This window comes from Rhineura floridana, chromosome 22 (genome assembly GCF_030035675.1).
Source record: "Rhineura floridana isolate rRhiFlo1 chromosome 22, rRhiFlo1.hap2, whole genome shotgun sequence".
Taxonomy (NCBI): Eukaryota; Metazoa; Chordata; class Lepidosauria; order Squamata; family Rhineuridae; genus Rhineura; species Rhineura floridana.
Window position 1 is genome coordinate 20,001,876 of NC_084501.1, and position 15,364 is coordinate 20,017,239.

The 15,364-nt window shown below is 45.6% G+C and overlaps 1 protein-coding gene across 1 annotated transcript in view; it reads right to left on the bottom strand.

Moving 5' to 3' along the window:
* Positions 1-15,364, bottom strand: part of RPS6KA4 (ribosomal protein S6 kinase A4) — a 44,851-nt gene that overhangs the window by 10,016 nt on the left and 19,471 nt on the right. Inside the window, exons 7-13 of the mRNA XM_061605630.1 lie at positions 13,402-13,505; positions 12,746-12,896; positions 11,493-11,654; positions 5,751-5,876; positions 3,438-3,571; positions 2,740-2,833; positions 647-817 (exon numbers count right to left, since the gene is read on the bottom strand). Of these exons, the coding sequence (XP_061461614.1) occupies positions 647-817; positions 2,740-2,833; positions 3,438-3,571; positions 5,751-5,876; positions 11,493-11,654; positions 12,746-12,896; positions 13,402-13,505 (942 nt within the window). The remainder of the gene's footprint in view (positions 1-646; positions 818-2,739; positions 2,834-3,437; positions 3,572-5,750; positions 5,877-11,492; positions 11,655-12,745; positions 12,897-13,401; positions 13,506-15,364) is intronic.

Consider the following 15,364-nt stretch of genomic DNA (forward strand, 5'->3'; position numbering starts at 1 on the left):
GCATCTTTTCCTCTGCCTGATGCCTGCCCGCCCGCCTGCCCATCCAGTCCCCCACTTTGCTTCCTTCCCAATCATACTGAATCCTTCCCACCAGTCCTAGGAGAACATAAGAACATAAGAAGAGCCTGCTGGATCAGGCCAGGGGCCCATCTAGTCCAGCATCCTGTTCTCACAGTGGCCAACCAGGTGCCTGGGGGAAGCCCGCAAGCAGGACCCGAGTGCAAGAACACTCTCCCCTCCTGAGGCTTACGGCAACTGGTTTTCAGAAGCATACTGCCTCTGACTAGGGTGGCAGAGCACAGAGAAAGGGAGAGATCACCTGGTCAGTTTCATAGCAAAGCAAAGCAAAGCCAGGGGCAGATCAGTTGACCCTTAGCAAAGTCAAGAGGCAGACCAATCAGTTTCACATTAGCAAAGCAAAGTTCCAGGACTTTAAAAAAAAAAAAAAAATCTGGTGTCAGGAAAAGCTGCACAAACTTGTAGCATTCAGGATTGCTCCACAAAGACACCAAATATGTGGACTATCTGGATGTTTGGTGTCAAGTTTGCTTTTAGCAAAATTCTCACACATCCTAGTCACCACAACGAAACCTCTAAGCCTCCCATAGTACTATCTTACACCGACACCCCTCTTCTTCCCTGATACCTCAGGCTTGAGGTCGCGGTGTACCACCCCGGCGTCGTGCATGAAGCTGATGGCAGAAACTAGGCTGCGCATGATCTGGCTGGCTTCCGACTCGCTAAAGTGCTGCTTCTTCTTGATGCGGTCAAGGAGTTCCCCACCTCGGAGCAATTCCATCACCAGATACGTGTGGTACTGTTGGGAGGGAAGGAATTATGAAACAGCAGGTCCAGGGCTCGATCCAGGGAAACTCCAGCCCTGTGGATGGAGCCTAAGCCTAGAAAACCACCTGGGAAAGGCCTCAGCAATGCCCCCTTGAGGTCCAGAAGGGAATAGGAATGTGTGTCACGTCAGGCCCTGCGACTGGCAGACCACATAGATTGATTTATTTGTAATTTATTTATAAAATGTATAGCGTCTGGGTTGGCCAGGCTGCGTTTAAATTCTAGGAGTTTAAGTCCCTCTGTCCTTGCCCTGTCAATACAGCAGTATCTTGACCCCAGTTTTCAGAGAGAGCAGGGAGACCCTGGCTTGGAAAATTCTTATCCCGGCTGTGGATTCAAAGATGGCTCCAGCCTGGTCCTGACACAGTAAAAGCCCTGCCAATAGCAGCAAGTCAGACCATTGGTCCGTTTAGAACAGTACTTTGACTGGCAGCGGCAGCCCAGTATTTCAAGCAGGGAAGATTTCCAGCCCTGCGTGGAGATGCTGGGGACTGAATCTAGGATGTTCTGCAAGAAAAGCAGGTGCTCTGTTGGTGTATAGCCCTTCCCTGATGATGTACCACTCCAGGTGCCGTCAACTGTGGATGCTAGTGGCTTTTCCTGTGGTGGTCTTTGGCTTTTGGAACTCCCTTCCACTGGAAATTCAGTGAGCACAATAGGCCTCCTTTCTTTTTGCAATGTCTTTACCAATTGGATTTAAAAAGTTATTTTTAGTGTTGGTTATCGTATACCCACACTTGGGGTTGTATTCAACTAAGCTCTACTCAGAGTAGACCAACTGAAATTAATGAACCTAAGTTAGTGAGTAGGACAAGCATGATCTCCCGTCTGGCTAGGCTCCTGACCTGCTGGAGTTTAGGTGAAGGTTGCAGCTTTCAGTTTGTTTTTAAATTGTGATTTGGGTTTCTTTCTTAAATTTATACCTCACCTCTTTGCACTAGCACCCAAGGCTATGTTTACAACAATGTCAAACTACACAATCAAAATAAAGTAATACAAAAATAGCACATAGACAGACAGATAGATTTTACAAGAGCCAGTATGGTGTATTGGCTAGGGTGCTGGACTTGGACCTGGGTTCAAATCCCCCTTCAGCCATGAAGCTCCCTGGGCGTCCTTGGGCCAATCAATGTCTCTCAGCTTAACCTGCCTTACAGGGCTGTTGTGAGGATAAAATGGAGAGGAGAACCATGCATACCACCTTGAGCTCTTTGAAGGAAAGGCGGGGTGTAAATGAAATAAATAATGGAACAAAAGAGCAGATAAAATCTGTACAATAAATTCAAACAATAAAAATTCGCAGTAGCCAATTTAAAAACAATGAAAACCCCCAGGAAAGAACAGGACAAAAGTGGTCAACTTTAGAGGCCAAAGGCAGCTGCTTAAGAACAAAACCTGTCAGCAGAAGCTCACCGGTGGCGAGAGCAAATGGGCTTCTCTAGTAAGGGACTAGGCACTGACATGGATATCCATGAGGGGGGTGTGTGTAAGGGGTGTGTGGCAGTTTCCCCACTAGCACCACCAAATGAGCCATAATCTCCAGATTCATTAAAAAAATGGAAGGGTAAGTTTCTAGTGCTTGCGGAACCTGAGACCGGAGGCACAGTGTACAGGCACTACTCATCACAAGTTTTATAAGACGTTCAGCCTGCTTCCCCTCCCCAGTGTTTTATTCCCCACCCCTGGAGCAAACATTCACAGCCACTGAAAAGGTCCTCTCTTGAGTCCAGATACACGGGGGGAGTGTGTGAGCGTGTTGTAAACTGTCTTCGGACCTGTTACAGCTGAAATGTGGTTGATAAATAACAGTAAATCAATCAATGGCAGAGCGGCAGAGAGGGAGCCTCCCTCGTGTGCCGATGAGATGCTTCCACCTCAAAGCGGCAGCATTACCTGGTCATGATGGACATCGTGCACCTTGACGATGTTTGGGTGGGCTTCACAGATCTGCAGGGCTGCTACTTCGCGCTGAGTGTTCACTTCCATCCTGGATGAAGGGATTGAGGGGTGGGACGGAGTTTGAAACGTGTTCATTGCAAGGTCAGGCAAAGGAGCCATTAGAAACACAGAAATACGCAGATACCTAAGCTTTGCTGTCTGGTGGAGGGAGACAAGGAGCAGCTAGCCGCCAGGCCCCCCAAGGCCAAACCATGGATGCATTAGGAAAGTAATCGGAGGCCTGCTGGATCAGACCAACAGTCCATCTAATCCACTTCCCACAGTAGCCAGCCAGATGCCTCTGGGAAGCCCACAAGGAGGACACCCCTCTCTTAATCTTTGTCTTCTGGCAACTGGTATTCAGGGGTAGACTGCATCTGCACATGGAGGTTCCATTGAACTATTATTATTTGTAGCTGGGGATGAAATTCACCTCTTCCTTCTCCACCATAGCTAATACCAATCCCTTTGTAAAGCCATCTTAATGCTCATGGCCACCACCCCTTATCTTGTGACTGTGAATTTCCACGAATTGTTTATACATGGTGTGTTAAAGAAGGACCTGTTTTAAATCTATTGCCAATCGATCTCTGAGGTTCTGGGTGAAAGCATCCCTTGGGGAGGGGGGAGTGGCAGTGGGGAGGAGCGAGCACCTTTTGCTGATGATCTTGACGGCAAATTCTGCTCCGGTTTGGCGTTGCCGGCAGCGGCGGCACAGGGAGAAGCTGCCCTCACCCAGCGGCGGCTCTTTCAAGTCCATCTCATACTGTTGGAAGAATGAAGAATCCTGGGGAGAGGAGGAGGAAGTTAAAGCAGAATCCACAAAGGCATCTCCACAAAGACAGGGCTCCTCCCAAGCACAGGCCCATCCAGTCCGGGGGGGCCTCTGTATGCACCAGGGGCGGTGAACCTTTCTGGCCTGGTGAGCCAGAGATCTATCTCCCACCCCCCTAGGCCAACCCTGACAGCTGGCAAGACCACCTACCTGTCAATCACCTGATGTCATTATAATGTCAGATGATTGCGAGGTGAGTGGTCCCGCCCATCTGTCAAAGTTGGCCTGCGGGAATGGGGGGAAAATAGCAACCAAGCAGAATTGAATTCTGAAGCTCAGGGAATTCGGTCCTGCTTCTGCAGGGGTTTGGGACGCTAGTGAGTTTCCAGTGGTGAACTTGCTCGCACACCCAAACCAAACAAGATTGAATCCCCACCCTTCAGTTGATGCGTGGCGAGTTCAATCCTGCTTTCCAGCTGCAGGATCCAGCCACATTTCTAGTTGCCCAAACTCTGATGTCACACATGGCATCAGGTGTGGGGCACGTAGGCATGGTTTGGGGAACATGGCCTTGCCCAAAGACCCACAGGAACAGTAAGTATATTTCTTTGGAGACAGCCGTCCACTTAAACACCCCACTCCCCTTCCTGCCCCATCACGGGCCTCCCACCTGATAAGAGATCCTTGTGAAGCTGCAGTGGTGGCACTGGTTTTTTTTTTTTTGCCCACAGACCCTTCCAAATCCGGAGTCAGCTCTGTACTTCTAAGCTACAAGTGAACCCCCACCGGGCTTCAACTTCTAGTGCTATTTTGCAATGCATCTACTATTTACAGTATTTAAGAAAGTTGTTTGTTCCCTATGTGTTTGGATGGCTCTTCAGATATTGTAACCACATTTTTGCATGAGATCAAGGAGCAGATTTTCGTCTTTGTCTTGATGCAACTGGACACCGTCTTGAATCAACTCAGTGGACTGAATTTATTTAGTAGGAGCACTGAAAAATGGCACTAGAAGATGAAGCCAGGTGGGGGTCCACTTGCAGCTTAAAAGTACAGAGCGGGCTGCAAATTTGGAAGGGTCTCTGGGCAAAAAAATTCAGTAACATCTGGAGGGCCAGAGGCTCCCCACACCTGGCTTCCAGAAGCTTCTTGTTATGTGCCTTCAAGTCGATTATGACTTACAGCGGCACCCCTATGAATCAGCGACCTCCAAGAGCATCTGTCATGAACCACCCTGTTCAGATCTTGTAAGGTCAGGTCTGTGGCTTCCTTTATGGAGTCAATCCATCTCTTGTTTGGCCTTCCTCTTTTTCAACTCCCTTCTGTTTTTCCCAGCATGATTGTCTTTTCTAGTGAATCATGTCTTCTCATTATGTGTCCAAAGGATGATAACCTCAGTTTCATAATTTTAGCTTCTAGCGATAGTTCTGGTTTAATCTGTTGTAACACCCAATTTTTTGTCTTTTTCCCAGTCGTTGCTATCTGCAAAGCTCTCCTCCAACACCACATGTCAAATGAGTTGATTTTTTACAGAAACTATCCCTCCCCAACTAATCAAATGTGGCAGGGGCATGCTTTGAACTGATCGTCCGGAGAAGCTCTGGATGACACCAAATTCAAACAGCTTTGGCACTTTAGTCTTCTGCCACTCAAGGCATATTCCAGGAAGGGTCAGAGAATGCCTCCTTTGGCATCTGCTTGGACCTCCCTAAGGAAAAGGCGCTTGAGCCAAATCTGTCAAATTTGCACTTTTCAAAGCAATATGAGAACTGAAACATGGCCGTCCTTTGGAATTTGCAGTTATCTCAATTTTGCAATGCAGTTCGCCACCCAAACTATGAAGTGTGCATAAAAAATCAATACATTAGGGAAAACAGGATGCAAAAGTGCATTATATATTAGTGGAAATTGCTTGTAAGCGTGAACACTAGTCAAAACTGCAGACAAAAATGGGTTATTAGGGGAAAGTCACACTAGAACACTGAAGAATTTTCACAAGGATTTTTGTTAAAAAACACAAATTGCTGCAGGAATGCGGAGAACTGAATCTGAGATTGGAGAGAACTGAAATTGACTGATCCTTCCATCCTTAGTCAGTAATTCCCTCCACCTATCTGTGGCTCCCTGTTTCTCCCTCCCTCCCTCCCTCCCACCCCACCCCACCCCACCCCACCCCACTGCAGGATGTTACCTTCATCATTGCACTGCGGGCCACAGCGGCACTTCCCGGGCGCTCCCCATCTGGCCCAGCCCCAAGGACATCAGCTGTCACAGCGTTGCGGTTGAAGAGGATGGAAGGAGCGATGAAGGAATATCCCTAAACAAAAGCCCACACACGCAGCCTGGGAATCAGCAGGGGACCTCTGGCAGCAACAGAGGCATCAAGCTCACAAGAACAGCAAAAATCACACTTTCATGGACTTCTCCTTTTCAGGTTGCAGAATTATTATTATAAATTATTAATCTAAATAACACTTCATACCAAAATGGGCTTCTAAAGTGATAACTGAATGTCCCCCCACATTAAAAAAAGGGTTAGCCAATGAAATTAATTTTGATTGTTTAATCGTCTTCGTTTTAACTGATCGTTGAATCAGTTGATGTCATCTACATATATCTGCCTATTACCAAAACCTCAATGAAGCTGCCATTTTGAGACACTGAAGGAAAGCAATTGTTAAAAAGTTACTTTGTTAGAAGACAAAGCTGTCTGATATTTTATTTTATTTATAAGAGTATTTACAAACTGCCATCTCATAAAAAATAGCATTAAATCATCTTAAAATTACTGAGTTGGATTGAATTGGATTTGCTGTTTTACACATATTACTGATGAGCATTTTAGCCAATTTTTACTCATGTTTTTACACCTGTTTTTAATGTGGTTCTTTTTTGTAAATTGCTTTAAGTTCACTTTTCTGGAAAGATCGTCTCATCCCCTACACACCCAGTCGATCACTGTGCTCTGCAGGCAAGGGTCTCCCTGCAGATACCGCGCAACTGGAATGGACACAACATGGAGGTCCATTCCACGCAACATAGGAAGGGGACCTTTAGTGTGATGGCACCTGCCCTTTGGAATTCCCTCATCTTACATATTAGACAAGCGCCATCTCTGTTATCTTTTCGGCGCCTACTGAAGATCTTCCTCTTCCAACAAGCCTTTTAAGTAGAGACCTTCTCCCAGTCTGTGTCTGTGCTGGAATGGCTCTTTAAGATGTTTTTAGTGTTTTATCGCTTGTTGTTTACTGCCCTGAGCTTCTGGGAGGATGCGCAGGATATTATAATGAATTAATATGGAAAAAATGCCCAACAATGAATCAAATTAATTCTCTAAAACAGTGGTTCCCAACCTTTTTGGTATGGCAACCCACAAGTCTGAATTTAATTGGTATGGTGCCCCTCAATTTATCATCACATTAATTTTGGACCTCAGGCCTTCTGAAGCCGCTGGTCTCATGCATTTTACCTGCAAATTTGCCTATTTTACGACCATTACTTGAGGCATCCAAGCAAAAATATACTTAATGCCCCTGTAAATCTGGAATTTGTTGAAATATTTATAGTATTTACGTTATTCACTATTCGGTTTTTTCTTATGGGCATGTAAGAACACCAACCATCAGATTGCAGAATATTGCTTCATAAGCCACATATTTTTACTATTAAAATATAATTACACAAGCAGTGGTAGATATCATGAACGATGAATATTTTCAATAGATATATACACGATAAAGTCCATTTTGGCCACCATCAGTGGGATGGCTGAGCTTGCATTTTGCCACTGAGTAGATCGATGCCATGTTAGATGGTTGTTGGGCATAATCTCAGGCCATTATTGATACACAGTCTATTACTGTATTTAGTCTTCATAGCTGTTATTGCTGAAAAGCCTGTCTCGCAAAGATATGTGCTACCAAATGGCAGAAGAACAGGCATTGCTTCATCACCACATTCATGGTACTCAGTGATAATTGAGTAATTTTGATAACATGAAGCCAAAATTCAGATAACCTCACATCCAAAAAATTATCTTCAAGAGTCCTATCACATGACAGTTCAACGGGTAGTTGTTTTTGCACAAAGACAACTCTCTGACATGACTCAAACTTCTCTGTTTCTTCAGCAGAGTATTGGACAAATTTTGACTAAGCAAACTCCAAATCACCCTTGGCTTAACTATTAACTAACCCTGGCAACAGATCCGATGACAGTTCGCCACAAGGTGCTCATACAGGAAGTTGTTCAGAGTGACTTTTACAGCTCACCTCTGGATGTGCAGGCACCGCCTTCAGGACCTGTGCATCAGAAGTGAGCTGTAACAGTCACTCAGAACAACGCCCTGTACGAGCACCTTGCGGCAAACTGTCACTGGATCTGCCACCAGCTGCCAGAGAGTGGTCCCACATGTTAAAAAGGAAGAGGCAAGCCTTTTCTATGTTAAATTACAAGTGTCAACACAGCACTCCTATATGACAACAAAACAATTGTTGTTGCTTTTAATTGCACTGGCTGCCAATTAGCTACCAGGAAAGGCTGGTGCTACTGTTGGTGTATAAAGCCCTATATAGCTTGGGACTAGGATATCTGAAAGATTGTCTCAACCATTGTACACCCACTTGATCGCTGCACTCTGCAGGTGAGGGCCTCCTGCAGATACAACCTTATCAGGAGGTCCACACTGCACAACACAGAAAGCGGATCCTCTAGTGTAGCCTTTCCCAACCAGTGTGCCTCCAGATGTTGGACCAAAACTCCCATCAGCCTCAGCCAGCATTGCCAATGGTCAGGAAAGATGGGAGTTGTGGTCCAACAACATCTGGAGGCACACTGGTTGGGAAAGGCTGCTCTAGCGTTATGGCACCGACCCTTTGGAATTCCCTCCCCTTAAATATTCCACAGGCACTGTCTCTGTTGTCTTTTTGGCACCTACTGAAGACCTTCCTCTTTCAACAAGCTTTTTAAGTAAATCTTATCCCAGCCTGTATCTGTATTTTAATTGTGTTTAAGATGCTTTTCAAGGTGTTTCGTTTGTAAGAATGTTTAAAATATGTTTTTAGCGTTTTATCAATTGTTGTTTGCTGCCCTGGGCTCCCTTTGGGAAGAAGAGTGGGGATAAATGTAATAATAAATAAATAAATCACAGGTTGTGATACACAGTGCTAAAAACATTTGCTGAAACAAAAAAGTTTCAGCAGGCAATGAAATACCAAAAGTTTAGGTGCCTGTCTGATTTCAGTAGGAAGTGTTCCAAATTACTGGTGACTCTATGCTAAAAGCCTTAGTTCAAGTTGAAACTAAATGAGACTAACTATGAGAGACCAGAATCACCAAAATCAAAACAGCCTCAACAATAAACAATTGTATTGTTTATTTTCAGCCCCAATAATTAAATTCTGCCTTGTCTGATTGAGAGATTCATTTAATGATGGCAGGTAAAGCTTTAGTTAAATCATCTGTCAATTAAACTGCTTAATACTCGTAACTTGAACAACAGCATGCATGTAAAACACTAGCAATATCAGGAAGAATATTCTCTCCCAGTGCCTCTCCCTGAAGTGTCAGCTTTCTAGAAGCAGGGAAGGTTCCCTCCCCCCTCTATTTAATGTGGAAGAGCACTAAAATATGTGACTCTCCATACCTGCAGTCTATGGGGTTAGTCCCAGATGGACTCTTTTTATCATGTAATTTTTAGGACTGTCATATTCACAGTGCAGCCCTACGCATGCGTACTCAGATGCAAGCCCCATTCTGAAAGTTGCAATCCTATACCCATTAACCTGGGTGTAAGTCCCACTGAACTCGGCAGGACTTACTTCTGAGTAGACATCTATCGGACGACTCATTGGTAGGACTGATATTTTTAAAATATTGTATTAATTAATTTATTAAATATTTAAAAATATTTTAAATGACTAAGTCTGTCAGTCAGTACTAAAGTTAAAAGATAAACCTTCTTTTTAATGCAATCCCAAAACTGCAGAAGGCAAGTGCTCTCTAGAAGAGGCTTCCTCGCTTGTCTCCCACACAGGACAGAATGGCTTTGCTGAGCCTAATTGATGCAAGACTTCTTTAATCAAGTGGTTTTACTTAATGAGCACATTGAGAGCCCTGGCACACAAAAAACACTCGGTCTAGAAGGGCTTTCAGTGTTTTGGGCTACAGTTCAGTGGCAGAGCCCCTGCACTGCACGCAGAAGATCCTAGGTTCAATCCCCAGCATCTCCAGGCAGGGCTGGGACTGCACCCAGTCTGTCACCCCAGAAAGCTGCTGCCAGTCGATTGATTGATTGATTATTTGATTTATATCCCGCCCTTCCTTCTAGTAGGAGCCCAGGGCAGCAAACAAAAGCACCAAAAACACTCTAAAACATCATAAAAACAGACTTTAAAATATATTAAAACAAAACATCTTTCAAAACATTAAAAGAAAAAGGTAAGCTAGGTTATAGCTAAGCATGTCGTCTAAACTCTGGATTGTGGCTAAGATCTCTCCTCCTTAATCATGACCTGGAAACATAGGACAAACCTTGGCTACGGAATGTTTCTGAGGAGAAATCTTAACCGCAGCCCGGGGTTCAGACAAAATGCTAAGCTAAACCTTGGCTTAGCTGCTGCGCCACCCTGTTCTAAAAAGCATAGAGGGGAGTAAGGCAGCTGCCATTGCCTGCTCAGGTTCGTGCCAGGCCATTGTTTGGCTTAGTGCCATGTGCAAACAGGCAGTTCCCAGTTTTAGATGGACCAGTGGTCTCAGTATAAGGCCGCTTCCTATATTTCAGCAGAATGATTGCATCGTTGGCCCTAAACCACTGCGGATTAGAGAAGGAAAAATGAGGAAGCTCAGAAATGGCAGGCCAGAAGAAAGAGTAGCTGGAAGGAACCTAGAGGGGTTTTTTTCCCCAAAAAAAACAACCAACAAAGAAAACACAGAACAGCACTTTCATTCTAACTCTACGTTCCAATAATGAGGAAGTGTACGATACTTCCTAAATATTATCAGATCAGGAAAAAGAACCACGTCTGAGCTTGAGAATTATCCCAGAGATGCTGGGAGCTGAACCCAAGACCGTGACACATAAAGTTCTCACTGCCTTGCTCCCAGCGGCAGCTCACATAGAGACAGCGAACCACTGGAGGGGTGACACACACGCCCGGTGGGCTGGCTCCACAAGGTATGGGATGCAGAACTTTCTGAAAAATTGACACAACACAGGACAGTAGTCACAGGGGCTTCTAAGCGTGATCTTTTTGATGAAATATAACTAAAGAAGGGAAACCAGATCAATGGTCAGGAGTCAGGGAAACATCCTTCCGCTACTCATAACTCTCTGGGGCTGGCTTACATGCACAAGTCTTGAGCAATGTCATCTGTCAGTATTCTTTTCATTCTTGACTGTACCTCGCTTTGTTTAAACCAGACAAGTTGATTGCTGATGTTCGTTATACTTACGTCAAAACAAAATTGGATACTACCAAAAAAAAAAAAAAACACCCACCCCCGAACCCAAGACCTTCTACATGCAAGACAGATGCTCTGCCACAGAGCTACAGCCCTTCACAAAGGGAAGGTGTCTGGAGGGCCACAATCTCCAGCAACCCTGCTTTAAAGACGGGGGAGAAAGACCTGCAAGATTATTTTTGCACGTAATCTGACACCCTGGGGCTTCTAGGTCCACTATTACCAGAGAGAAAAACCATCAGATTGCTCTTTCCAGATTATATCCTCCCTTGGTCCTCTTTTTCTCCCCAAAAACACCAAAATGCAGTAAGCTCTTCCTCACTGGGGAGCTGCCCTGATCTGCAGTTCTTTCAGTTTCCCTCTTGTGTACCTTTTCCATCTCTACATACCCTTCTGAAAGGGGACGCCGGAGCTGTACACGGAATGACAAATGCAGCCCCCTGCTGTGGATTTAGATCTCTTTGGCACTCACCTGGAAGACGCGTTCGAGGCTCGGAGGAGTCCCAGCAGGAGAGTAGATGGGCTCCAAGCTGGTGAATTCCTCAGCAAAGTTTCGCACATCCAGCTCGCTCCGGATGAGGGGCTTGAAGGGGGGCTTCACCTGGCGTGCCGCAAGCTCCGTCCAGTCCAGGCCCTGGGGCAGATGACAGCAGGTAAAGGAGATGGCTACACTGTGGAAACAGACTGCCATGGCTTTCCTCTATGGAATCCTGGGAGTCGTGGTTTTTTTTAAAAGTGGAGCCATGGGCTTCAAACAGAAAAATACTCAGCATCTTCTCTACAACAACTGCAGGATGCAGTGATAGAGGAAACCGTTTAAAAACCAGTCTGAATCAGAGATATGTAAGAGCAAGGAGCGAAAAGGCAGGGGAGTGGTCTATCAGGTGGGGCCACCTACATTTAAGGCCTCCTCAGTTGCAACTCACCTTTTGTGGCATGCTCTCCCAGCAAGGTCTGCCTGGCACCTTCACTGACATCTTTTTAGCACCAGGTAAAAGAATACCTCTTTTCGGAGGCTTGGACTATGAGAACGCATTGTACTGCCAAAGTTTTGCTGCTGTTATTGAGGGTTGTTCTACAGATTCTTTTTTTATTTGCATGGTATTATCATCATCACCAGTCACTTGTTACCTGAAGGTCCCCAAGTGACTTACAACACAGCTTAAAACATAAATATAAATACATTATAACATAAAAGCAGAACAACCCCCATAATTTAAATTGCTTTTTAAAAATGTGTTTTTAAATTTGTATATTTGTTTTTAATGTTTTTAATTGCTGTAAACCGCCCAGCGAGCTTCAGCTATGGGGCAGTATACAAATGCAATAAATAAATAAATAACAGCCACAGGAAGGTTGGCAGCGCACTAACAAAAAAACAAGTAACAAAACATCGTCTCAGCCTATCAAATGCCTGGGGGGAAAACATAAGTCTTTATCTGGTGCAGGAAAAATGTCAACGAAGGCACCAGGCAGACCTCACTGGGGAAAGCGTTCCACAGATGGGGAGACACAACTGAAAAAGGCCCTCTTCCCTTGTCACCACCTCCAAGCCTCCCTCAGAGGGAGGACCTGGAGAAGGGCCGAAGAAGAATACACACACACACACACACACCAATGTTGTAAGCTATTCAAAGGTCGGGGACAGAAGGAGCCACAGGGTGGTGATGGGCTGGCTCAGCTGCCGTATTCTGCAACACTGGCAACGAGGAAGCCAGATCTCACCTTGAAAAAGGGATGCTCTTTGATCTCCTGTGCCCCGGTGGGCCCTGAGCCCAGGCGCTTCTTCGGGTCCTTACACAACAGCTTCTGGAGTAAGTCACGAGCCACGGGGCCAATGAGCGATGGGAATGGAGGGTTGCATTTCAGGATCCGCCTAGAAACCAGCACACAGATTTGTCATCAGGGGAAGCCTTGCCCTATAATTTCTCCTAATAAAGACCTTTTTGTACACAGTTTTGACTGATGCACACACTTTTCCAAGCAGTTTCTCCTAATTTTTTTTGTATTGTTATTCTGAAGAATATCTTCATGTTTATGCACAATTCCCCATAATACATGCATTTTTGGAAACGCTGTTGGGCCAGAGAACTGCATCGCAAAATTCACATCAGTGCAAGTGTCAAGGGATGCCTGTGTTGCCGTTCTCATTTTGTTTTGGAAAGTGTGGATTTAACAGATCTGCCTTTAAATGCAACTGAATCGAATTTCTTCCCCATCAGCCCTAGCAAACTCTTTCCTCATTACCCACCAGCCCTAGCAGCTCATGCCAATCCTTCGCGCATTACCCATCAGCCTTGGCCTCTCCAGTAAAGCCAGTCCATCCTCCCCACCAAGACGCTGCCTTCCCAAATCAGCCCCGAATCCCACCCCAGGCTCACCTGGACACCTCGGCCTGCGAGTTTTTTTCCCCCTCCAGTGTGAAGGGCGAGGCGCCTGTTAGGAGCTCAAACATCAGGATACCCAAGCTCCACCAGTCCACGGACTAGGAGAAAAGGACACAGAGCAACTGGGATAACAAGGGCAAAGGCACCTCCATCACTATCACCGCCTCCCTAATAAGCATGCTTTATTACCCTTTTACCTCTAAGGTCACATCCACTCTACGCCTAAGGATTATAACAGCTCCGCAAAAATATACCCTGAGCAGTTGTTGCAAAAGCTTTGGCAATATAAATAAACAAAAACTAAGCCAGCCAGTTGGGACTTTATCTCCCAGCTTTTGGATCCACAGGCCACCTCCCTTCCCCACTGTTGAGCAAAGGTCTGCAGGAGTCATTCTTCATTGTTGCTCAAATTGTGAGTGGCCTTTTTGAGCAAAAAGACAGACATGCTCAGGCCTAGAACTGGGATATGGACCCATGATCACTGGTTCTGCAGGGGAATGACTTTGCCTGAGAGATGTCTGTTAACAGCACTTGGACACTGTCCTAGAACACCTCTCCCTCACCCCTGCAGGTCAACTTTGACAGGTGGACAGGACAGCCCACCTATCAGTCACCTGACATCATCATGACATCAGAAGACTGGCAGTTGGGTGCCCCTGAAGGAAATAAAAAGATCTGGCCTCCCAGGCCAAAAAAGGTTCCACACCCTTAGTTTACAAGGGTAAACAAAACAGTTTAAGCTATCCAAGGGATCTGAACTCACAACAGCTGCGAGTTCAGTGGCAAAAACTGTTGGAAAATGTGCGTCAGGAAGTCATTCTTGGTTCCAGTCCTGGGTGGCCTCTCTGGTGCAAGAAGAAAGACATGAAAGCTGCCGGTTGAGTCTTCAATTTGCACCTGCAGCTCTCTTTTTTTCAGAACAGGACTAAAGCAGCTGCTGTCAGGGACCTGGGCCACAGCTCAGGGGTGGAGCATCTGATCTCCATGCAGAAGGTCCCAGGTTCAATCCCTAATATGGCATCTCCAAATATGGCTGGGAAATGTTCTGTTTCGTAAACCTGGGAGAGCCACTGCCAGTCAGTGTAGACACTACTGAGCTAGATGGACCAAGGTGAAAACCTTTTTATATTCCCAGGCATTTTAATGCGTATTATTATATGTATTGTTGTATTTTGCTGCTGTTTGATTATTTTTGTTTACCTTTGCTGGTTTGATTCTATTGTATTATTGTATTTATATATTCCTGATTGCTTTATTTTATGTACACCGCCCAGAGAGCCCTTGGGCTTAGGGCGGTATATAAATTAAATTAAATAAAATAAATAAATAAAAAGGTCTGACTCGATATTCCTATGTCCTTCCTAACAGTAGGCCTGGTATGGTCTTAGGGCAGAGGTGGGGAAGCCTGCAGCCCTCCACGTCTTGTTGGGACTCCATCTCCCATCAGCCCCCAGCCGACATGGCCAACAGGTAGGGATACTAGGAGCTGGAGTCCAACAGTTCCTGGAGGGGCAAAAGTCCCCCCCCATTCCAGGGGCTCCAGCGCAAATGAACCTTTCCGAGTGAAAAGAGAAAGTCAACAAAGGGGGATTTGAAAAAGTAACTTGATTGGTTCTACAGTCAGCTTACTTTGCCAACTAGGCTTGCAGCCACACTTTTAAAGGATGCGCATGTCTCCCTAGACTATCATTCTAGAACCAGGCGTTTTCCCAACAAACAGGGAATTGCAGCCAAGGAGAATCAGAACTTTTTGTACTTAGGGGAAGCCACAACTGACTGAAGACTATACTTGGGCGGGCGTTGAGCAGAGAGAAAGCCATGAAAGAAACAGTTAAATAGGGATTTGAACTCACAGCATAGAGGGCGGAGGGGGGGGGGAATTCCTGGGCTAGCAGCTAGGCCCTGAGCAACCACTTCCATCAAGAAGGTTCCCAAAAGAGGGTGCTTCAATCCTAAG